This window comes from Euwallacea similis, chromosome 16 (assembly GCF_039881205.1).
Source record: "Euwallacea similis isolate ESF13 chromosome 16, ESF131.1, whole genome shotgun sequence".
In the NCBI taxonomy this organism is placed as follows: Eukaryota; Metazoa; Arthropoda; class Insecta; order Coleoptera; family Curculionidae; genus Euwallacea; species Euwallacea similis.
The window spans coordinates 4,238,530-4,264,398 of record NC_089624.1 but is presented as its reverse complement, the minus strand read 5'-3'; the positions used below and the strand labels follow the sequence as shown (position 1 = coordinate 4,264,398).

At 33.2% G+C, this 25,869-nt stretch overlaps 2 protein-coding genes across 2 annotated transcripts in view; one reads left to right on the top strand and one right to left on the bottom strand.

The window, feature by feature from the left end:
- The window catches only part of Hers (Histone gene-specific Epigenetic Repressor in late S phase), a 51,344-nt gene extending 38,542 nt beyond the window's left edge, over positions 1-12,802 (bottom strand). Inside the window, exons 1-4 of the mRNA XM_066397999.1 lie at positions 12,596-12,802; positions 9,486-11,485; positions 9,304-9,432; positions 7,113-7,245 (exon numbers count right to left, since the gene is read on the bottom strand). Of these exons, the coding sequence (XP_066254096.1) occupies positions 7,113-7,245; positions 9,304-9,432; positions 9,486-11,399 (2,176 nt within the window). The 5' untranslated portion in view covers positions 11,400-11,485; positions 12,596-12,802. The remainder of the gene's footprint in view (positions 1-7,112; positions 7,246-9,303; positions 9,433-9,485; positions 11,486-12,595) is intronic.
- Positions 12,803-14,729: 1,927 nt separating this feature from the next.
- On the top strand, positions 14,730-25,620 carry LOC136414046 (D-beta-hydroxybutyrate dehydrogenase, mitochondrial). The gene is made up of 5 exons (XM_066397840.1): positions 14,730-15,018; positions 24,095-24,293; positions 24,347-24,801; positions 25,141-25,266; positions 25,324-25,620. The coding sequence occupies exons 2-5, from the start codon at positions 24,105-24,107 to the stop codon at positions 25,508-25,510; spliced, it is 957 nt and encodes a 318-aa protein (XP_066253937.1). The 5' UTR covers positions 14,730-15,018; positions 24,095-24,104; the 3' UTR covers positions 25,511-25,620.
- Positions 25,621-25,869: the final 249 nt, after the last annotated feature.

The following is a 25,869-nucleotide window of genomic DNA, read 5'->3' as shown; positions in this document are numbered from 1 at the left end:
GGCACTATGGAGTGAAATCTCAATTGCTACGCATCTCTTAATATGAATGAACTCAGACCGGTTTTAAGGAAAAATCAGACATTTTCAGGGTGTTAAACATACTAGAGAATTTGCGATTTGAAGGGTTCAGTTTAACGTAGGGAGAAGGTAGTCTTGTCTTAAAATTTTCTATTTTATGATTCAGCTTAACGTCAGATTTTAATGTTTAGAATCCTTAGTTATTGACAGTTTTAAATCACTATTTTAAAATGGTAGCACTTGCAGGTTCAGCTTATGGTTAAAAGTCCCGATGCAGTCCATGTTTAGTTACTTTGTTTAATAATATTTCTTAGTTTTTAAATTTATAAAATTGAGGATCACCGTCTAGTAAAACCAGGTAGTTGCATCTGACCTCTGGTATAGGTTTCCCAAGACATCTTTCAGATTTTATTTTTTGTTTGATTCATTGAGTTGCAAAGCAGTTTTAAAGAAAACGAACTTTATGCATTTGAAAAACAATAATAATCGAATGCAGTAGTCGTGCACGGTTAGCAATAAGCTTGTTGTATTTTCTTAGGAATACTGCAGGTATGTAATTATGAGCTAATACAATTGTCACTTAAGGCAGAAATCCGAGAACGCTCTTTATGTATCCTGCAATCATTTCAATTATCATTCAATATGGAAGTTGCTTAACTACATCGTAAGGCAGGAGATGTTATTCAGTGTTGAAATAAGAGCAGAGTTTAAGATTTTGACCCCAAATCCATACTTTTAACATGTACCATTAGTCTTTTTTTTTTCTTGATAACTTCCAAGCATTGTTCCATTATATGGCATACACCTTCTCATTACTTTTAGCATCTGTGACTGAACAAGAACTGTTTAAGCTCAATTTCTGTATATACAGTGACTCGCATTAATATTCGGACACTATGGTATTTGTGGAAATATTAAGTTTTTTGCTAACTTATTATTAAGTAACAGTATTTATTGCGTAATCATTAGTTACAACCATGTTTTTAGTATATGTAAATACATTTTTGATCTTTGAAATTAAATTATATACAAAGATACTATCGAACAAAGAAAAGAAGGCATAATTTTACTGTCGCAAAAATATTCGGACACGGAATGCGGTGCGGTGCAATGCAGGTAAAAAATAATAGAAAAACACTGTATACAGACTTTTTTATGGTCGTAAAAGATTAGAGATGCATCCAAGACTCAATTTTCTTGTTAGTTCAGGTTAGAAGTTAGCGTTGAAGGCAAACTTATAACTTACTAAAATTCATATTATGGGGCGAAAAGGCAAAAATATTTCTTTTGACGTACGACAATTAATTATTTTTCATCACACTAAAGGCAGATCTTATCGAGAAATCGGTAATTTGTTAAGTGTAAGTAAAAGTACAGTTGGTGATATAATTAGAAGATTTGTTCAAGAAGATCGTATTGAATCAATTCCGCAAAAAGGACGACCGAAACTTATTGATGAACGTGAAAGGCGTAAAATTATTAAACAAATTAAAATAAACCCTGGACTGAGTGCTCCTAAATTGACAGCTGATTTACTAGAGTACAGTAACAAAAAAGTGCATTCTGACACAATTCGGCGATTATTAAAAAAAGACGGGTACAACGGAAGAGTAGCCCGAAGAAAGCCATACATATCGGAAGTCAATCGCAAGAAACGTCTCGCCTTTGCTCATGAATTCGTTGTGAAACAGAAAACATACTGGGAAAGCGTTATATTTGCTGACGAAAAAAAATGCAACATTTTTGGATCCGATGGTCGCAAAATGGTATGGCGCAAAAAGAATGAAGAGCTAAAAATTAATAATCTCAGGCCTACTGTGAAACACGGCGGAGGGAGTATAGTGGTTTGGGGCTGCATCTCAGCTGCAGGAGTAGGCGAATTAGTATTTATTGAAGGAAATTTAAATAAAGTTATGTACTTGGATATTTTAAAACAAAATTTACTAAAAAGTGCTGAAAAATTAGGTATACGCGACAATTTTAAATTTTACCAGGACAACGATCCAAAACATAAGTCGCGTTTAGTCCAAGAGTATTTATTATATAATTGTCCTAAAGTATTAAATCCTCCTGCACAATCACCTGATCTCAACCCCATAGAAAATCTATGGGAATTTTTAGACCGCAAAGTCCATAGTAAGCCAATCAACTCCAAAAACGAGTTAAAACAACGATCAGTTGAAGAATGGCATCGCATACCTGAAGATTACATAAAAAAAATAATTGAAAACATGCCAAAACGGCTAGAACAAGTTATACAATATAAAGGCAATCATACGAAGTATTAATTTGTTTATATGTTTTTTGTTTATATTAATTTTCCTCACAAATATTATGTTCCTGGTATGTATCCGAATATTTTTGCGACAGTAAAATTATGCCTTGTTTTCTTTGTTCGATAGTATCTTTGTATGTAATTTAATTTCAAAAATCAAAAATGTATTTACATATACTAGAAACATGGTTGTAACTAATGATTACGCAATAAATACTGTTACTTAATAATAAGTTAGCAAAAAACTTAATATTTCCACAAATACCATAGTGTCCGAATATTAATGCGAGTCACTGTATATATTATATATAATATTTGTGTGGAAACATACACATTACTAACATATTGATATCAATGCATTAACGAGACATATGACAGATTACACTTCGGCCAAGTAAAACACATATTTATTTTGGAGCGATAATTCGAAAATGATTTGTCAACAGATTCGAATAAATCCACCTAGTAATTTACCAGAAATTGGTTAAATTATTTTCGAATGTCGCGCAACCATCGGCCATCAATCGTTCGTTTTTATATAACTCCATTTACAGATTGAAATGCTATTTATTTGGACGAGAAACAATTAAACTAAAAAGCACAACAAGGTAAATTCCCTGAATTGATCGATTAACGTTAACGTTATATAAATGAAATGAATCGCTCGTTGAGGTTGATGGAAGGCGACCGCAACCAAAATAGAAAAAAAGCCAACCGAGGACTCGTCAGTAGCATATCAAACCTTCAAGAAAGGCTATTTCATATACATTTCCACGAGATATTTAGTTCAACAAAAATTCAATAGTACAATGAACTTTTTTGAGGGTCTAGATAAAATGGTCAAAAACCTCGAAAAGTCCGTTGAACCATTAAAAATCAGATAAAAGTGGAAAGACTTTTTTTCACTACCTTGTAAGAAACCTCTCATTGTAAATAAGTACTCTTTCGCTAACGCTTTGGCAGTACTGTTTCATAGTACGAGGAATATATCATGCGGCTCTAAATAGTCTTTCGCCCCTAAATTTTTAATAAATTTTTTTTTTTCATTCAAAAGCAGCATTAAATGGGACAAAAATATTATCTTTTGATATTTGATTATTTTTAATTTTTTAAATTAAAATATGGGTCAAGTGACACTACAAATTAAAGGTCTTCTAAATACACTCAATGGTGTATTGCGATTCAAAATTTATTGAGAAGTTTTTTTAGAAAAACGGGTAAAATAAATTTGATAGAAAATAATTAAAATCTGTTTGTTAGCACAAAATCGAAAACAAACCAATTTCCTATCAATAAGCAAGTTTTTCCATTGTTTACGTATTATTTAACGGAATTTGTATTGCATCTTTTTACCAAATTTACACCTGTTTTTCTAAAAAACTATTCGATAGATTTTAAATCTTAATAAGCCATTGAATGTAGTTTTGCAAGACCTTTAATTTGAGGTGTCACTTGACCCGTGTTTCAATTTTTTTAAAATCGGTCATTTTGCGCTACCATTGACATAAACAACGTTAAAAAATTAAAAATTAACAAACGTCAAAAAATAATATTTTTTGTCCTATTTAATGCTGCTTTTCAATTTTTAAAAAATAATAATTTGTAAAAAAATATACACGGGGAGTGAGGGAACGGTACAATTTAGAGTCTCATGATATAGCACAAAACATCAAAAATCTAGTCTTGAGGTTTACCAAGAAAACTATCACTAAGACACGTCGTAAATCCATTCTTCTGAAACATATCCCTTCCGGATTTTAACCACCTCTCAAGTACTATGTCATACCTACACTAAAAAACCAGTTGTAGCGATTAAAGCACTTTAACTCAGGATGACCCAACAGGAAACCATTGCCATCGTCAGTGTTTTAAGGTCGGTTACCCAATTAATCCGTTAAAAGCAACAAACACAGGCCAAGTAATAAACGGCTACCGAAGAGTTCATTGTCATTGAACAGGATCTACAAAAATAATAGTCCTGAAAAAAGAATCGCGCAAACCTGATCGAAAAGAACAGGCAGCGTGTTTCATTGTGTTTCGCCTAATTAACATAGTTCAGTGACTTTTGTACCTTGTGAATTCTTTACTATGATACTTCTATTTCTTGCATGTAAGAATTTTGTTAAATTTTACCTCCATTTAACAAATACAGCCAAAAAGTATATGTATATACATATAAAGTAATAGTAGTAATATACATATATATTTAAATAAAATGGAATGATGCACCAAAAACTGAAAACCGTTCTTTCCTAGAGAGCAGCTGTTCGCGACAGCTGGCACCCAAAAGAAAAGGAGCCGTAGAACGTGCTACTGACGAACAAAGAAATCAATGGCTACATCTTTCTGCATCCCTTTCGGTTTCTGCATCGCTGACCTGACAGAGATGGGCATGTTTTGGGTCGCCAGATGCCATGAGGTTGTTTAATCTGCCTCTGCCGATGAAATTATTGTTTACCCATTTCGATTAAATCTCAATGTCGAGGCACACCTGCCCCTCAAGGTGGTGCTTTGAATTAGGTACCCAAAACCCATTTTTTTTTATTATTTTCGGTTTACGGCCCATCATTATGGGTCTATCTCGGAGAAGATCACACGTGCCACCAATGTTGATCAAGATTAATGGCGTTATGATTGAGCCTGAGGGCTATATTTGATAGATAAAACTTGAGAGAGGGACAAAACTATGACCTAGTGTAAACCCGCAGAAGTTATATTTAAGTGAGTTAAAAGGGATAAGAAATAATTACTAATTATTTAACTATGTAGTGTGCCCTTTAGGGGGCAATTTTTTAGTGTTCTGGACATGATGGCGAATCACTAAGATGAAATAGAAACTGGCTCCAAGACTTTATGGCTTCCTAACGAGTGTGTTAACAAAAATTATTCTTTAGGTAATAAAAAAAAAATAGAGCAAGTTCGATATACAATAAAATATGTAGTAGTTTTATTAAATCGTTCGATTTTTTTAAATTTATAGCTAGCACTTTTTGAGTTAAAGTTAACATATACATAAAGCGATAAATAATATATAAGATTGTCATATAAATTTATATTTGCAAAAAATTCATTTTTGAGATTCACATAATGGTCTCATCATTAAATGGAATAATACTTGCATTGTTGGAAAGGGACAATTATCGAAGTAGCGTAAAATCAAAGAGGTGTGTGTATATTTTTAACTTTTAAAGTAAGCATGGATAATACTGGGTCACGTATGTTTGAACAAGAGATTAACTTTGGACACGAAAAGAAGTTAAAACACTAACAAATACCACTCCGGTAATCACCACATAGATAATAACGTTCTTTAAAAGACAGTTTAAATTACGTACAATGAACACTAACCACTTACCCCCAATCAACCTTTCAAAATAATGACATGACTCATGTTAAAAACTGTTATTTCTCTGCGACTAAGACAAAGAATTTTCAGAGTATTTTACATATTTTACATGCTGACACTTTATATACTTTAGTTCTATTAATTTTCGTTTTTGTAACGATTTTTGCCTAGGTTCTGGAGACGATGACCTTAATACAGGGTAAATATTATTTTCAGTTAGTTTTAACCGAGAATAATATGCAATTTCACCGCTCAACAATTCCTACTTATGTTTTTTAAATTTGACGTGATTCGAGATTTTTCATAAATATGCATATTAAATTTACTTCATTTGGCCGGACCACACTGTATATAGCTGACTCATGATCTCCACAAAAATGCGTACCTATAAGTTACCTATAATGTAGGTTTATTTCTTCAAACACACTACATTTGCGTATATGTATAGTGCCCAGCTTCAACTACAATATCAATCACTTTTAATGTGAAAATAGGGCTCAACAAGTGTCGCTGTCAAACCATAAAACCCGAGATCGGATCGTATCAAAACCCAAATACAAAATGGTCCTAAAGGGTCAGATCTGATAGCGAATGATTGACCAACAGCCTGTTGTGGCCTAATGGGAAATACACTATTAGTTCTCAAAACATGAGTGTGTCACTGGCCTTTAATCGCCTGAGCTATGCTTTTACAGATCATTCCTAAATGGGCTGCTTCGGGGCTTCAAGCATTAGGGACATGCCTCGTCAACTCTGCCACACTATTGAAAATATTAGTTCCAACAAAAGGTAAAACGTTTTATGGAAGTTTAATAAGGTCATACAATGGCATGGCAGCTACGCGCCGGCCATTCGTAACTACGTCGTTGTAGAGGCGGCCGAACAAACAACTACGTCACTTTTGATTGCCAACGTATTGCGGTAAAGCGAGAATTTTCAAAACCCGGACCGAACGAAGACAAAGAAGAAGTGGCTGTTTATTAATCCTCACTAACACATTAACAACAACAACGTATAACAAACACGTGGTAAATTCTATACCGCAACTCGAATCGGTAAACAACTGACGCAGGAGTGCGAAAGGCAGGATGCCAATATCCCGCTCGGATTTCTCTGGAAAGTCCGGAACGGCACAGACGGACCTAACCTGGAATCTCTTCTCTGTCTGGCACATGGCTTCCCAACCACTTTCGGCTGCGCATGATGTCTAGGTTTATGATTCATAACGAAATGTGCGGAGGAGATAAATGGCTAATTTCCATCTAATACCCGTGTGCCTGAGTCACTGTTTTTGGAGTTTTCTAGACAGTTTTTGACGTCCAGATTTATACCAAACAAGGCGCTATAATCAAGCCTTTTTTCGTTTTTAACACTTGTTTAGGATATAGGTTTATCAGACACAAAAATACACCCGTAAAGCAAATAGTATCACTGACGACTAAATAAATGTAAAAAAACAGTAATATCGCTTACCTCGGACATATCCTCCATGGGGGTCAGGAGGAGGAGCCTGACCTGGAGGCACTTGAGAAAGCCCCACAGGTCCGTGATGTGGAGATGTGAATGCACTGGTTGGAGGATGTTGTCTATGTGAAGGCGATCCCACCTGAAAATAAAAAAATTGAAAATTATTGATTCGTTCATATTTTTAGCCTTATGGACTCATTTTTACAACACCCGTGGTTAGATAGGTAAGTACGTTAAGTGTATAGATAGGTTTTGTATGCTTTCAAAATGTGCGAACGTAAGTAATACACTTTTATTCAAATGATTTGAACGTCCGAGTATTGGGAGTTCAAGTAAGAACAGCCACATGGAACAGTTGGAACTTGTATATTATCAGTTAATAGTTGTCATAAATATAATTCTTTTTCCGTGTCAGGGTCATGGTAGATTATTTATATTCGTAGAATTATTTTTCAACGATTGTTAATGGCCCTCAAGCTTTGGAATATGAATTAAAAAAACATATTTATTCATTCCGGTCTTATTGGTTGATTATCTAATTTTTTCGATATCTTGACATACCCCTTTATTAACAAATTTTACAGCATAGACAATAACACACAACTATCAATGAAGAGATTTAGATTTTTTTAAATTCATTTATCACACCAAAAACTATGTTATTTTCCTTAAATTGATCTATTTTTTTTTATTAGACCCCCAACTCAAAAGCGAGATGTAAAAGAAGCATAAATTTATTGTGATTCTAACGCCTTTATTAGTTCCTACCACCAGCCAAAATTTTGAAATTTCAATAGTTATTTCATTGTGAGGCATATTTATCTACATTTCAACTTCAACTTCCCATGGAAAAACGGGTAATTTCTCTTCGCAGGACGTTAAAAATAACTCCTCATTTACCAGTTGATTTCTTTCTTTCTGTGGAAACGGTGCAACAAACCAATGGCGCGCCCTTGTTTCCAAGTGAACGAGAACTCTATATCTCCGACAAACTTAGCAGAACTTCAATAATTTCACCCTTAGCAACGACGACAAACTTACAAGTTGGGTACCTTTCCATTCAATTCGAACACATTTTCATCAAATAAAAAATCCGTAAATAAATAAAGGAAGTTGTACAGGCTGTCCAGAAATTAAACAAACCAACTTTAACGACAAACTCTATATCGACAAGTAATGATACAATATATTATTACTTTAGTCACTCTGTATAGTATTGCTGCGCACGGTGTTCCAAAAACATTGTTGTAAATTAGTATTAGGCCAGTTTGAAGAGGTTCAAACTTATGCCAATTTGTTGTGGTTTTGTCATTACACATAAAATTTAAAAATAAATTTGTATGAAACTTGTGAGGACCGCAGAACCGCACTCGTTACTCAAAATTATGCTTTTCCTAACTGGTTTCATAAATAGCAATTATTGTCAAATAACATCGAAAATAAAATATTTCTTTATAAAAGAAATTGTTGATGGCTGCGTCACATTTTAATTACCTACAACTTTTATTTGTTATTTAATTATTTCAGAATTAACGAATATGTTTATTTTGAGTAACTTTAGAGGTCTGATCGTGTTCAAGCCTCTATAACTTGATTATATGAAATGAGACATACTGTATATCATTTGATAGTAACACGCTACAGTTCCTTACGAGCGTTTTGAGGATTAAATTTACTCCCACTAGACCTAGCGACTAGGGCATTAATAACGAAATTTGGAACACGGAAAGGAAAGGACAGACGGATAGTTCAAAAAACCACCCTAACAAAGAGGATTTAAAATCTGGAAATCTATAACCTTTGACAAAATATCATTCAAAATAAACTGCTCAGCAATAGGTTTTAATAATGCAATTTTTAGCTGTAAATTTCAAGCCTTGTAAGTTAGAGAATATTCAATAAAATCTGATGCGGTTCGCATCAATGAAATGTTCAATTTCTACTAATTAGCTATTTTAAAATAACTTTGGAAATATAAAAAACAGTATCTATAATGCACAGGATCGGAACCTTACCTATTTACTGATAATAGAATGGTTTCTAGATATCTAACTACATTCTCAACAAACTAACCTGAACTAAACATGGATTAATCTTCCAGATTTTTTATTTCATAATAGAGAAAATTCATGTATGCTACATTCTTTTAATAATGTCTGCATTATCCCTATCAAAGCTTTTATAATTATATACTTACTTGGCATGGCATTCCAGGATGAGGCGGCAAAGTAGTATGAATACCCGGTCCGGGAGGCGGCTGCATGTTTGATAAAGCATCTAATGGTGTATAAGACTTTGATGAGCATGATTGGGCATCTGAGTGAGCCTAAGTTTACAAAAAAATATTAAGAACTTCTGAAAAAATGCAACTCAATTTACATTATCAGAACTGCTAGCTGATTGCAACAAAGTCTCGGTAGCAAGAGTGGTCGCAGCTGTTTGAGTATGGCTTGTTGCAGATATTCTATATTGCATTCCTGCAATACTGCAGTAGCCCTCGTGGTGGGTGGACCTCGTAGTGCTGTTAACATAGACTCCAGTAATAGTGACATCCGTATCCTGGTTTAAAATAACTGCTACTTTCTTGTTCGGAGTGGTGTGCACCTCAACAAGACTCCTGTCTTCCTCTTGCTTAATTTCTTCTTTTGGGTCTTTGGTCAGATCAATGTGTTCGACAGCTGCAAAATATTCCTCAGCTGATGAATCTGAATCATAACTTGAAGATTCAGTAGCTCTATTTGATTTAGATTTTTTGTCTGAAGAATAGCTAGCTGCGAGAATCGCTGACGCATTAAGACTGGCCATACGCTTTTTCACTACCATATCTTTCAGATCCATCAACACTTCTTGGCCAGCTTTGCGCTTCTTATCTTTTTCTTCGGCATGATCTTTTTTGGGCTTTTCTTGTTTCTTAGTTATAACTTCTTTTTTCACGCGAACAGTTTTCTTAGGCGCTCGGTATATTTCTATGTCACTGTTGTCTGAACTAAGACAATCATACATATCCCAATGTTTTCCCACTGAATTCAAACCAGGGACGTTTCTTAATGTACGCCTAGGGAGCTGTTCTTCTGAATCGCTGTCGCTAGAATCTGATGATGGCGTTTGAATAATATTTTTTGAATGTGGGAAAACACCCAAAGGTTCCTTTTTAATAAAAGAATTTTCTGTTATCTTTTCAAATGCTGCCTTTGACTCATTTTCGTACAAGCAGTGAACTTTTGCCAAAGCGTTGAGAGAGGCTACTCTATGTCTTTTAGGACTATTCCAAAATTGAATAAGCTTTGCCCTCCTTTTATCCTCCATTCTCTTCTGAGTTTCTTTACTCACTAAAGATTTTTTCTTTAAAAGCCTCAGCTTTTTTGCTTTAACTGCTTGTTTCTTTAATGTGTTCACTTCTTTATCAGAAAAATCTATTTTGGAAGTAACTTCCTTAGGTTCATCAGTCAGTTCCACTTTAATATTCGTTTCGTCAACAATCACCGTTTCTTCTACAGCTTGTTTTTCACTTTCAGTGACTTCTCCAGGTTCACTTTTAACATTAATTTGAAAAATATTTTCTGTTTTCTCTTCCTTGATCTTGGGTTGTAAAAGTTTGGGATCGTTTTGATTTTGCTTCTCGCGACAATCCTTACTAGGTTGTTCACTTATGTCTTTTTCTGGGTTTTTCATAACTGTCCTTTTCACATTCCGTCTATTCCCGCTAATGCTTTCTGGGACTATTAATTTCTGAGATTCAGTCACGTCCGTGGGATTTGCAGGCTTAGATTTCTTCACAGATTGTTTTGATTGCAAGATCTTTGTGCTTCTTTTAATATTAAATTTCTTTGCATATTTTTTGATAATTTTCTGAATAGATGAATCAAGGTCTTCCTTTTTATGTGTCTTAGATGTACTCTTCTTTTGATGGTTTTCTGCACTTTTTGGTAAAACTTTACCTCCACCAGTCTTGGTAGTTTGTTCTTCTATTGCAACTTTCACATCACCCTTAGTTCTTGAATCTACAGTAGTCTTTCCTACTGCAGAAACTTCTTGAGGCTTGTTTTGCCTAGATCTATTAACTTTGTCCTTTTGAAGCCTCTTAATAACATTTTTTTGAACTTTTGCTTCAGGTAGTGGTGTGGGTTTAATTGGGGTCAACTGGCCCTTTATGACAAAAGCAATTGTTTCCGCAATTGTATCTTGTGAGGCTGTTTGAATTCTTACTGGTTTTTGATCCTTCTTCTTTTTATTAACTTGGACAGCCTTCATTTCACTTTTACTACCCTTGTTGTTTGAGACTAGGGTTTTCATGTTTTATAACTTTGCAAGATAATTTTAGGATGTATAGTTAGATATGTTTGGTAAGTGAGTACCAAATCCATGATGCTTCATTTGATCTGTAAAAAAAGTTTAAGTGTACACCATTGGTAGATATAGTGTTTTCTAAATATCTAGGCAGATTGCTTGCTAAAAAATAAGGTAATTTTGTAAGTTAACTGCAAAACTGAACAAGTTAATTTAATAAATACTCACAAAATGGAAACATTAATTTTAAATACAACAAAATATGTTTTTTTTTCAGTTTTTGTATTTATTGGTATACACATGATAAATGAATTAACGGACATTTGTCTGAAGACTATTGAGCCTGTACAGTTAAGTCTGTTTTGTGGTCCTGACTGGCAAACAGCAGTTGAAAATTATTTCCTCATAGCTATAATGATAACATGCATTTCTGACCATATCTTTCAATACTTTTTGCATAGTCAACAGCCCCATATTGACTTTGTATCATCATATTTATAAATTTTAAAATGATTTCACATTTTACTAGCTATTTTTATTCAAATTCTTATTTTGAATTATTTAGGTACTGCATTCATAAAAATCTCAGGAATAAAGAATTAGGCACATACTATTGAGTCAGGTTTAATATCAACAAGGCTTATTTTAACAGGCCTTGCCAGATTTAAAAAATTCTGTACCCTGGTATCTCCAAGTAATAGGTAACTATAAAGGGTAGCTAAATGAACTGATTCATCATCTGAGACATAAACAAATATTAACACTTTGTCAGACTGGCCTCATCGGGGATAATTCAAAAGGTTTCATAAATAATTACATACCTTGCCTTTAATGCAACTATTTTAATTGTTATACTCTACTGACTTTATTAAATAAATACTTTTGAAGACCTTTACTTTCAACTTAAATTGCTTATAAAGACCAAAACAGAGACCCTATCCAGATTCCAGTTATTCTCACCACTAAGCTATTTGAGGAAAATTTCAAGGCAATTTATATGGACATGAATGAAAACTTTATTGTATTAGGAGCTTTTTTGTTCAATACTTAATTTCTTGTAATTCACAATTCTTATAAATTTATACTACTTAAACAACATAAGCTGACGATGAGGACCTTACGAAATAAGATAAATCAACATAAACAGTGTGGTAAACATACATTTAATACACGAAAGGCAATGACAAGACCCTAATGATTACCTTGAAAGTACTTCTCTTTGGAGACATTATGTGCATCCTACACCTGACATATTCGAGGCCCTAATCGCGTGGGAACTTGAAGAATCACTTTTTAATAAAAAATACTTAAAATACAAATTATATATAGTTTTTACACACGAAAAACTAATGCAATTCTAGAAAGCAACCTCCCAACCCGACATACAAATTTCTAACTGCATTTGACAGTGACAGTGACAGATTACTATTTAAAAAACAGTCACTCTTAGTAGTGGCATCTGCAGGGAAATAGATTTACTTGAAAAATTAATGTTTCGGATGGTATGCAACTTAATATACAGCTTTAAATACATATAAGGAAATATTCATTCACCAATTAATCAAGAATTTTAGTTAAATATCTCAGAAACTGAATATTTTACTGGAAAAAAATGAAATCTTTTTACCATCCAGGTGAGCAACTATACTTATTCATGTTTATAGAGATTTATACCAATATATTTTTGATGAAGAAAAATAAAAATTGAGAAATAAAAACTAGCCTGTATTATTCTAAATAAAAATTAAATACTTATCAGTCTACTGTTTTCTTGTCTAATTTCATTAATCAATTAAGGAAGAATCAGTAGTCGATCACTTTTGGAAACTAATCTGAGTCAACGACATACCACTAACAATTAAGAGTTCTGTGTGTCACCAATATCGATTTAAAGAACTTTCACAAATAAAATAATTAATTATTAATTATATTGACATGCACTTTCTTTCTCTTTGATGCGGAAACAAGAAAATATGCCCGTACATAAATATTCTTATGTATCCAAATTAAATTGTTATCTATATTATATAACCCATTCGAATATTTTCCTTTATGCACATTACCCTGACTTTCTTAACTATTTTGATAAAAACGGTAAAATTTTGTAAGCATGTAGAAATAGTTTTTAGTCCTTTAAATTACCACTACTGCAAAAAAAGTTGATGAAATGGAAAACACTCGAATGACCTCTACTAGCAGTAATCACTATATACTATCTCTAGGCACGCAAACCGCACCTGGTGCCTCTACTCTGGCATACAAAATTCGATATGTATGAAGAAAAAAATTAATTAAACTCAACTTTTTAATCGTTCTACTAGGTTAATTACTTCATATTCAACAATACGTTTCTGCATTCTGCACACATACACGTATGCGAATCCAAATAGACAACTCGCAACCGAACGCTTATCGGAATGTTAATTATTTGGGAGTGAACGTATCAATTTATATGGACAAACAAAAATTGCACAAGATCAAGCTTGTTGTGTTTACTATCTCTTTCTTTAGCGTTTCATATGACAAAGACGAAACAACTAGCCAAGACAAGATTGCTAGTGCGGTACGGTTATGGCCTAAAGGAAGGAAAAAGGAAAGCTGCTTTTTGATACGTACATGTTAAGTTCATGTGACCGGTTTCAACATAAGTAATAAAGAACTGCAAATGACATATACAATTATTATTAAATGGGCTGCAGATGGGTAGCTGTAATAGATTATCTAATGCTTTATCTAAACGCATGTTGACCTCATCTCTCGCAATCTGGGTTGCAAGTGGCTTAAACCGTTACCAATGATTGATAGAAGAAAACATCTGCAAAGATCACTGCGTGAAATAAAATCAAAATGAAAGGTTCCCGATGATCGCTCATCCCAAGCAGAGATTTAATAATCAAAGGTGCGCCTCTCATATACAAAGCAAATGGCGTAGGAAGGCGCAATTTTCAGAAAGTATCATTTGCATCAATTACTTATTATCATAGAGGTTAATAAGAATTGAGAGAAGTCTTAATCACTCGAGTTTTTATTACAGCATTCACCTTTTTATCAGTATTATCCTCTAGATACACCAAAGAATTGTCTCACAAATCATCTACTAGAAACTGCTAGAAAAAAGCATTAACATTTGAAATTAGGTCCTCAAGTATAACACAGATTTGTGAGTTGATGGCGAATGCCTTGATAACATCCTATAGGGTCTTACCAGGGTAATCAAAATTGATGAAGATTTTTATTGCGAATTCAAAAATGCGTCTATTTTACTCATTTGTTAAACTGTGATTGTGACCCATGTGAAAGCTACGCCTCTGTTTGCGATTTTACGCTAAAGTGGTCTGTACACGGGCTGTTTGTTAGCGTGCTGTAAGGAATTTGATGCTGTCTCTCGACTTACTCGATCACCTTTCGATAACGTAGGTATATTCCTTTGGTCAGTCAGTATGTTGAAGACGGCATTCTTCGACTTGCTGGTTAACAGACTATCGCTTATTGGTCGATAAATATTAGATTTTAAGTGTTTTTGTTTGGTGACTCTACGTAGTGTATGCTAATTACTGTATAGTAGAACGATTCTTCACCTACATACATAAACTGGATAACACGAGTGTGAATACTTCAATTATAAGTGAGTATCTGTTTTGTTTTGAGGGAATGTGCTTGCAGTTGGTGAAAAACGAAAAAAACACAAATTTCAAAATATTGTTGAAACATCAATGAGACTCTGCATTAGCTTATGGAGTTGAGGAGTCCAGAAGCGCTAGCAGCTAAGCAATATTTATAGGCACATATTAAGCAATCGGGTTAAAACCGCGTATTAATTTTGTATTGGTGATTAGTATTATTGATATTAAAGGGTAAGTGATAAATATCGACGATTAACTTTTAGAAAATGGAAAAGTTCACTTTTCTGTTCTTGGAAATTATTATATAATTGTTTAAATGTTTTAAATGTTGAAATGTAAATTTAATTCATTCACTGGTCATTTTTGAGGTTTAAGATTTTTGGAAATGTAGTTTCAAGATCTTCATTATGAAATCCTTTGAAAATTACGAAAAATATATCAAACTACGACTTCGTCGAAACGATTCATATGAGGTTCGGTTTCAGAGAGGTAAGAATCAAGTGCGTTTTAAAAATCTAGTAAAATTACGATTCAAAAATTTTTGAGAAAATGAACTCTTACTTGACTGATAAATGCAAGTCACAACAGGATAAATTTGATATCCTAGATAGACACCTTACGAAAAAGGAAAATTTTGGAAAGCTGTAGCAAGATAAATTGAACGTCTCCGTGAATAAATTTCATACCAAATAAATTTTCAAGTTTTGTGTATAAATGGTAAAATTTGTAGTTTGATCAGTAAGAAAATAGAGGTGAAGGGACGCCATGTTTGATAATACGAAAGGTGCTTCTAAGAAACATTAGAAAGAGGGACAATTTTGGAAAAAATTAACCATTAAAACCAATGGATTTTGGGTTGAATAATCCCTCAACTTTGCAACTGTATTTTTGTATTTTGTAGCAAATACAAGAATTCGAACTTTTAAAAATTGTAACTACCTAAGAAGATTCTGTGCACCACTAAATTTCGGGTTAAGAAATCTTTTAAATTCTATGGACTAACAAAAACACTTAGCCGACTTCGACTTGAAGCTTAATTTTCCGATAAAAAATGTAAAAAATATTTTATATTGATTTTAATTTTATTTCCTGTATTTCCAAAATTTTTAAATTTATATCAATTTATTTGTTTCTACCATTCAAGTGTTGTTTTTTCTTGGATTTTCCACTCTAAGGAAGACCAAAATATGAGTGGAAACGTCGGCAGTTTCTCAACTTTAAGATTGTTTTAACGGTGTCTTGAACCTAACAATTATCAGTGGTGAAATTGAAAAGGACGCGAAATTTATCACATAATTTTAAACAATTATATTTCCCTAAACAGACCTTTTGCACCGACAAATTAAAAATTAAATATTATGTAATTCTGTGTGTGTAAACAATAAAATTAGCAGCTTAATTGATAATGAAACAGTGAAATAGTTGAGCGGCCTTTGAACAGAAGAGAAAATATATTAGATGTTTCAAACTCAAAAACAAATTAGTCTCACAGAGGGTCCTTGTACGTCCATTAACTGCGGGCGAAATTAAGTCTGAAATTTTGTGTCTGAACACTAAACTTTTGTAATTTGGTGGGTAAAGAAATTGGGATACGTACTGAAGTGAATCCCCGTTGCAGAACACGAAAAGATGCACTTACGAAACTGTTAAAACAGGGAAGATTGCGAGAAATTATAGCCACCTAAATAGATCCTTAACAATGTTTTTGGGGTTGAATAATCCCTCTAGTTTATTTGTGACAATTTTCAGCTTCTTCAGTACTAAAATATTGCGGTAGTGTATACAATAGCTGTATTTGACGACCTCAGAACGCATATTTATAAGCATTTTCAAGAAGACATATACAAGGTGTCTTTAAAATGTCTGTACAAAATCCTACCACAGATTTCTGAGGGGAAAACGTGACGATTTAACCCAATTTACACAACAAACCTTTGTCCAAAAGTGGACAGTTTTAAATTACAGGATGTCAAAGTGAAGACCAAATAAGGAAAAATTAATTACTTGGTTCGTAATGATACTATCTGAACAAAATGTCGCATTGGGGGTTTTTAGGGAAGAGAAATCAAAATCCGTTTACATTTTCGATGCTCACCGTAGAAAGCGCTGTCTGCTCTAGGTGCATTCTCTTTAAAGGGACATAACTTTTTTATCACCTGGTATAAAACTTATTTATAACTGAATTTGTGTTTTACTACATGTTTTATGAAAAAAATATATCTTGGTACAAATCCCCATGGGTATTCCTTCTTGAGATATTTGAAATTTAAAGTTCGCTGAATCTTGAAAATAAAAAATACATATTTATTCATACAGTTAAAACGAAAAAATCAAAACGTTCTATTCATCCTTAATTTTTACCACTTTCTATACATATATATAAAATATAAGTTATTTTTCAAGACATGCTGCGAACTTTAAACTTCAAATATCTCAAGAAGAAGTGCCCGTAGGAACTTGCACTGAAATACCTTTTTTTATAAACCATGTAGTAAAACATAAATTTAGTCATAAATAAATTTTATACTGGGAGATAAAAACTTATCCCTTTAAAGAAAGTTTTCCTAGTGCTAACAGCGTCGTTTACAATGTACATCGAAAATGTAAATGGATTCTGGTTTCTGGTCCCTAAAAACCCCCCGATGACACATTTTGTTCAGATAGTTCCATTACAAATCAAGTAATTAATTTTTTTCCTTCTTTTTAATCTTCACTTCGACGTTCTGTATTTTGCAAATCGTCCACTTTTGAACTAAAGTAAATTGGCTTACATCGATACGGTTTCGAGTCAGAAACCTATGGTAGAATTTTGTACAGATCTTTTAGAGACACTCTGTATTTTGACTAATTGTAGCTTTCCAAATAGACCTTCGGCACTAATGAATGTGATTTTAAAAAATTCTTCCAGTTTTGGAGATACATATAGACATTTTCAATTACATTTTTTTTTAAACTTATTCAAACCAATATTCGAGAAATCAAAAAAAGTACTCTTACGATACCTTACAACAATAGAAATTTTGAAAAATATTAGTTTCCTCCTCAGGTATTATGTATTAAAATTGATATTTGCAGGACTCTAAATAGCGAAGTAATGGAGTGGATATCTGCATTTGAGAACGCTGAAAGGCACATTTACAGGCTCTTTTAAGAGGAGAAAGTTTTGAAAAATAGAAGGTGCTCTATAGAAAATTCGTCATTTTATTGGCAGTAAAATATGGACGTATTTCCACTACATTATTTAAGAAAACGAAAAAGTGCACAGAAGGGAAAATTACAAAAGAAATGTGTGATGATGAATGAATGAATGATGTTTTGAATTAATTTCAGTTTGAGCAACTTCTAAGTTTCTGTCGATATAGAGTGAAATTTACACTTTTATTTAGCACGAAACCGTGGCATAGTTACGCTGTATTTGAAAACTTGACAAAGCACACTTGGCAAGACTTTACAGGAAAAGAGATAGATATGAAGCCCTTCAATTATTCTACCTTATATGTCCTAGGTATATTTCCATTACAGTGTTTTTTATTCTTTTAAATTGTCTTAAATCACACATTTGTTTGGTTTAATACATGCCTCGTGGCATTTTATTTGGTCAACCAGTCCGTCATTGAATTAATGTTAATCAATAAACATTATCATTCTCGAATGAATTAATTCATTTATCCAATGGAATGTATATCCCAATAATACTATAAAATGAATGCAATTTTATATCAAATTCAAGGTAAAACTTTAATCAAGAAAAAGAGTATTAATCATAAATCGCCGAGGTTTAATAGTGCCTGTAATCTTCTACCTACACAATGCTAATATTATAAAATTACTAGGTAAATTAAACTAATTAATTATGCATAATTTACATACCATACTAAAACAAATTGATACAGTCGTTTTCGTTTTCTGTATAAATTCAATTAGAAATGCACCTCTTATTCAATCACTGAAAAATTGGTTCCTGAATAAGTCAATGGTTAATGTGGACCTTGTTATGTTCTTCTAGTCTAATTATCGTATTATTTAGCTTGTTTTGCTAAGTTTTTCTAGACTTCCGTAATTTCTTCAAATAAAAATTCGTAACGCAGGGTATTCATTACATTTGCTTTTTGTTATATGCTTCGGAGCGTGATAAAATTACATCCAATTTAATATACTCTGTTAAATACATTAATAAGCGCTGACTTTCCGTTTGTTTAAACCTTATTATACGTCGGAAACAATCTTTTATGGGGGACTGCATATTGTTACATATAAGCGACAATTTCACCTTGAATAAGTCAGCATTAAAGCCTGATTTGCATACGTACATCATCGATAATTAATTACCTGTGCGATGTTGTCTGTGTCCATGTGCGGAGTCCTACGCGAGCATGATTTTTTCATTACAGCACGCGAGTTATAAATAGCCAATATTGTCATTATTTTTATATAATTATTTAGTAATAGACAAGAGGTTTAAAGAAATGGATTTTTAATTTTTAAGGTAAAGGACACGTGAACTACATGCAAAGGCTTTAATACAGCTTCAATTAAATAATGGCTACTAATTAAAGAGTGCAGTAGATCAACGGAAAAGTCAGTCAAGTGACACCATAAAGAGATATAGTTTCTCTGTCATAAAGATTATAATAGTAGTTTTAAGATGCACTTGAAAATATCTTGATTGTGTATATTAAATTTCACTTACGCAATAAAAATGACAGAAGCGCTTTAGTGAACTTAAAACTGTGCAAGAAGTTCTGAAAGCGCCTACCTACGTTACTAGAGACTCCTTAAAATGTAACAAGAAAAAAATTATAAATAATTTTGGTAATTAAATAAAGCACTACAATTAGGCATATTAAAGACCAGGGACGTAGTAGAATTTTTATTCTAGTTTGTATTATAGTTTTTTTTAGAAAATGTCTCGGGCAAAGTACACAACCTTGGAAAACGCTGAGTGCTGCACTGACAAATCACCATAAAGTAAGGCAAAAAGGCATATTAAAACAATTAACAGAAATTCTTAGTAATTTTGATTGATTTAAAATATTGATGCAAATTGAAAAAATTGCTTACACCGCTGAAAAATCGTTGTAAAATATGGCCACAAGACTTATAAAAACCGGAGATGTAATAAGATGAGTTTTAAGACATTTTTAATTACTTTAGAAAAGTTGCAGAATATCGGAAAAATCCGAGAAAAACCTACGGTACTGGGTAAGAGGTATGTAATATAGGATAATACATGTTAAAAAATCAGTGGCGTATACAGGGTGTCTTTAAAGGTCTGTACAAATTTCTACCACTTTCTGAGGCGAAAACAAGGCAACTTAACCCAATTTACCTTAGTTCAAAAGTAGGCGATTTTCAAATTACAGAGTGTTAAAGTGAAGATTAACAAAAACCAAAAAAAAATTACTTGGTTTGTAATGGTACTATCTGAAGAAAATTTTACATGGGGGGTTTTTAAGGACGCGAAATCAGAATCCGTTTACATTTTCGATGAGCATTGTAACGAGCACTGTTAGCGCTAGATGAACCCTCTTCAAATAACATTTTTGCCACCGGATATAAAATTCATTTATAACTGAATTTGTGTTTTATTACATGTTTTATGAAAAAAAGATATCATGGTACAAGTCCCTACCGGTTTTTCTTCTTAGGACATTTGAAGTTGAAAATTCGCTGGATGTCTTGAAAAATAACTTCAAAGTATATATTTATTCTCGCAGTTGAAACCAAAAAAATCAAAACATTCAATTAACCTTCAGTTCTTATAATTTTTTTAAATTTTCATGTTTTTATTTGACTATATCAATTTTCCATGATTTATTTTGCTGTACTGTACGAATAAATATGTACTTTGAAGTTATTTTTCAAGATATGCTGTGAACTTTAAACTTGAAATATCTTAACAAGGAATGCCCGTAGGGGTTTATCCCAAACTACCTTTTCTTCATAAAACATGCAGGAAAACACAAATTTAGTCATAAATAAATTTTATACTGGGTGATAAAAAAGTTATGCTCCTTTAAAAAGAGTTCACCTAGCGCTGACAGTGCCCTCTATAATGTGCTCCGAAAATCTAAATGCATTCTGATTTTTTGTCTTTAAAAACCCCCCGATGCAACGTTTTGGCCACATGGTAGCATTACAAATCAAGTAATTCATTTTTGCTTTATTTAATCTTCACACTGACGTCCTGTATTTTGAAACCGTCCACTGTCTAAGGTAAATTGGGTTAAATCTTCATGTTTTCGCTGTAGAAATATGTGGTAAAATTTTTGTACAGACCTTTTAGAGACGCTCTTTATAACGAGATAAGCATCTTTATATGTTGGCAAAATTACAGTCTCTTTTGATACACATAGGTCGTCTCAAAAAAATCTAATTATTTAGCAGAAGCCTTAAGTGAAAGTTTCCTGCTCAAACGCATAAAGAAACCCACATTTCAAATAGTTGCATTAACCGTTTCCCTTTCACGTTCTGTGGTACCTATCAGCTTTGTTACAATGATTCGATGTACTAAGTGTGCACACACACACTGTTCAAATAATTGCAATAATTCAAATAATGGCCTTATCCGGAAATGGAAAAAAGATTTACACAACTTTCGTATAAGCTCGATTTTCCGTTGCTTGTTAATGCGGATAATTGCAGTTTGTTGCGACACGAAAACATTCTTAAGTTTTAATTGGCATCTTCATTAGTAGGACGATCGTTGCGATTTGAATATTCGATTTTATCTTTCAACGTAGGTTCAAAAATGTTTTGTAATGAAAAATGTGTCGCATTTACGAGCTTTCCAATAATCACTTGTTCCGTGTAAATAAGCCGTAAGTGCGCTAAGTATAACACACTCGTGGAACAACCTGGTGACATAATACGTGCTTAGATTTTTTTCTCTACATCCTACCGTTAATACGAGTCACCTTGCACATTCTTGGCTTATACCGCAAGAAATCGTGTCAAGTGTTTATTTTTTAAACCATTCTTCCTCTGACTTTGGTTATTTTAATTTTTTTACTGTTTACTGTGGGAAGCAAGGAGTGTGAAATTATCCAGAGATAAAAAAAGGAAAGTAAATTTACTATCCGGTTTTCAAAAGTATTATAGAGAGCATAAAACGAAGGTTTAAAAAATTTTCGAGATCATCCCAAACTTCCATGCTTAAAAGTACAAAGACTTCAGGATCAAAGGTTGAAAGGTCTAGTTATAAACAAATTTTGTTTGGAATTTAATGAGTTTCCATGAGTGTTTTGGAGAAAAAAGCACTTCTTTCGAATTACGAAAATTTCATTTGGCCATCATTGCTGCGAAAAAGATAAGATATTTCAAGTATATTTGGGCTCCTTTAGAGGAAGTTTGAGAATTGTAATCACAAAATCAGATTCCTTAGATGGATGTAGAAAATTTCAAACGGCAAAAAAACTTTTTATTTACACGATACTACGTGTTTCGGGAAAAAAGAGTCATAGCTGATAGACCATTTAAAATGCAGTTAAATGTAGCCAAAATGAGAGCCCTAGCTTAATCTTTCTTCGAGACAGGCATTTTAGTAAATTTTATCGAAAAGCTGACTTTTTTATCTAAACTTGTAACTTCACCTCCTTCCACTTAAAACATAAATACGACAACATTTTTAAAATCCATATTAAATTTCCTATAAGATAGGATAGTTTTTGTTGGTAAATGTGCCTTTTCAAACCCAAGGTAACCGCCTAAAGAATAAGAAAATCTGAAACTCCATAGTTCTTAATATGACTCAATGATACCTCACGTAGTGGATTTCTCAGCTGCCTTTTTAGGGGTTTCGTTAAAGTTGCCCTATTTAATACACTTTTAAACGGTAACCCACTTTTAAGATCCAAGAATCTTCTGGTTGGAAATATCGCGCAAAACTGTTGAAAACAACAAACACAAAATACAAAAGTGGATATTCCGTTTAAAAGTATATTAAATAAGATAACTTTGATGAAATTCCCAAAGAGGTAGATGGGAAATTCATTGCTTGAAGTACGAGTATCATTGAGTAATACCAAGAAATATGGAATTTTAGATTTTCCTAATTGTTAGGCGGCTACCTTGGGTTCGAAAAGGTACATTTACTAACAAAAACTATCCCATCTTAGTAAATTTAATGTGGATTCAAGAACGTCGTCGTACTTGTGTTTCAAGTGGTAGGGAATAAAGAAATAGCAGGTTTAGATACAAAAAGTTAGGTTTTCGAAGAAATTTACTAAAACGCCTATATCTCGCAAAAAAAGTCAGCCTAGGGACCTCATTCTGACTGCATTTAACTACGTTTTAGATGCTCTATTACCTCATTTACCTCATTTACCTCAACCTATTACTTTTTTCCTGGAGTACCCTGTATACTCAAATCAGTTGGAGAAACAATGCTTGTAACCCAACAAGATATAATTGGAATATGCAGAAATAGACAGTTTTAGTAGGGAATTTCCCAGGATTCTATTTAAGAGACTTTAGAGAGTTTCAGAGGATAGAAACAGGCAGTTTACCAAATTACAAACCTCCATGAGGATTAATTCAAATTTAAATATTGATTGGACAAAAATACTCTCAGATTTTACAGTCTAGTGAAACAGAGCTTTACTGAATTCGAAATTCCCATTAGGACTAGAGGTTGGTTTCATATGGAGTTTTCGCGATGCAAATATTAATAAATCTTAAATGTAATAATAAATTTCGAGGAACTTATCAAATTTTAAAGAGTGTTTTGATGAACAAAAACGGATAATTAAAGGTCATATCTTGCAAAGAAGTTAACACTGCTTTTAAATCGATTAATTAGAAAGTAGGCAAAAGTTGATAAGAATCGTTAACAAGCTGCGAAATTGTCACCATGCTCAATATGGTCAATGTATGGGTGTGTTTGCACCTTATTTCGTCTTGTTTCTGTTATTTGTGTCGCGAGGGTAACGTCCAATATCTTTATGGCTTTTTGCTGATTTAATCATTATTAGGTACAAATTTGAAATGACACGTTATTTAAGATTCTTTACCAATAAAAAATGGATGATATATACACATTTCCAAATACTCACACTATCTCGAGATATTTTTTTTCAGGATTTGCAGTATGATGGACCAACAGACGGCCTGGGTTCTAGCCCTTCAGCTAGTAGCCCTCCTGTCCATTGCTAGTGCAATTCTCCTCTATCTGATTTGCAAAATCCGCGGCAATCACGACAACGCAATATCAGGATCCACGCCTGGTGCTGGAAAACCTGTCTTGGTGGCTTGCTGTGATAACGCTATTGGCTTGCAGGTTTAGTTTATCAAAAAAAAAAAAAAAACGATCACTTAAAATGTCTTGTATAGATCGCTCTTCATATGGCCAATAGAGGTTTCCGAGTTTTCGCCGGATTAAAGAACGGTTGCTCTGGATCCAACGAAGACTCTGTTCCAGCTAAAGTTATCAGGTCCTGGTTGAAGCATAGGGAAAGCATCCAGGGGCAAGGCAATATAGTACCTCTACATCTTGATGTAACCAGAGAAGATCTTCTTTATGAGTCCCTGGATATCATTAGGGCTCACTTGCCAGCGGGAGAGGACGGGATTTGGGCGGTAATTTGCACCAACGGCTTGGCATACCGAAGCCCCATAGCGCAGCAAGATATATCTCACTGGGACACAATCTTGAAGACTAACCTTATAGGGGTTTTACGTACAGCTAGAACATTCCAGAATTTACTGAAAAATTCCAGTGGACGAATTTTGACTATTGGTAGTACTGATAATATGGGATCTGGATTGGTGGCGTATGCCGCGAGTAGGTTAGTTAAGTAAAAAAATGTTTTTTTAGAAAAGTGCGATAGAGTAGTTAAATAACTATTTCATCGAATTTCTAAAACAAAACTTTATTTTATTTTTTGCAAATTTTCGTTCAAATCAATACATACTGACACTCAAAGAAGAAGTATGGTACCTAACACATGCGGAAAGTTCCTTTCCCTCCTTTAATTTTCAACCTCCTGCAGTAAAGTATCACTTTCCGCACTCGTTAGGCAAATAAGTATATGTATCACGTTTTCCTATATATGCAATTCAGTTCTAAGTTAATATCAGGAGACATTGGTACTTTTGTTTTCAACTCAAATCTTTGCTTTCATTAGATATGGAGTAGAGGGAGCCAGCCAAGCTTTAAGCCAAGAACTTTCTCCGTTGGGAATAAAAGTTATTACAGTAAATCCTATAGGAATATTGCCGGAGTTGCTTTTCTCTCAACCAAAGTTAGCAAGGTAATTCCTATGCGATGTAATTTAAGCTGTATTGTAATTTTTATTTTACGAATTTAGGAAACCGGATTCAGAAGAAGTTTGCTTGGAAATTAATGAATGTCTTGAATATCAACCTCAAGTGCTTTCCAGACCGGCTTTGGAAATCCTGGATATTGCAATAACTACCAGAGAACCAAGGAACCGATACACCTTGGAGTACAAGTACAAATGGTCGCGTCAGTTGAATCTATGCAAGGTGTACTGAGATTGTTGGTTTATACTATTTGTTAGTATTTTTCTGTGAAAAATCTTTGTAATTATTTTAACTTGTGTATATAGTTAAAGATAAAATGGCATGCAGGTTGGTTTTAGTTCATTGTTAGATCACAGCATCCCATCATTTTGTGTCGTATATTTCATTTAGTTTCTGAGATATTTGCAATATAACTTGATAACATATTATTGTTTAATGTTTGAGGGGTTGTTAAGGAACCTGACCCAAGTAAAAACTTTATTCTAAGTTAGCTGCAGAGATTCTATGCTCATTTGACTCAAAACCACTTTTTTGACTCTAGATTAGCCTCATATAATTAGGGATGAATACAGGATGGCCCACCAAAAACT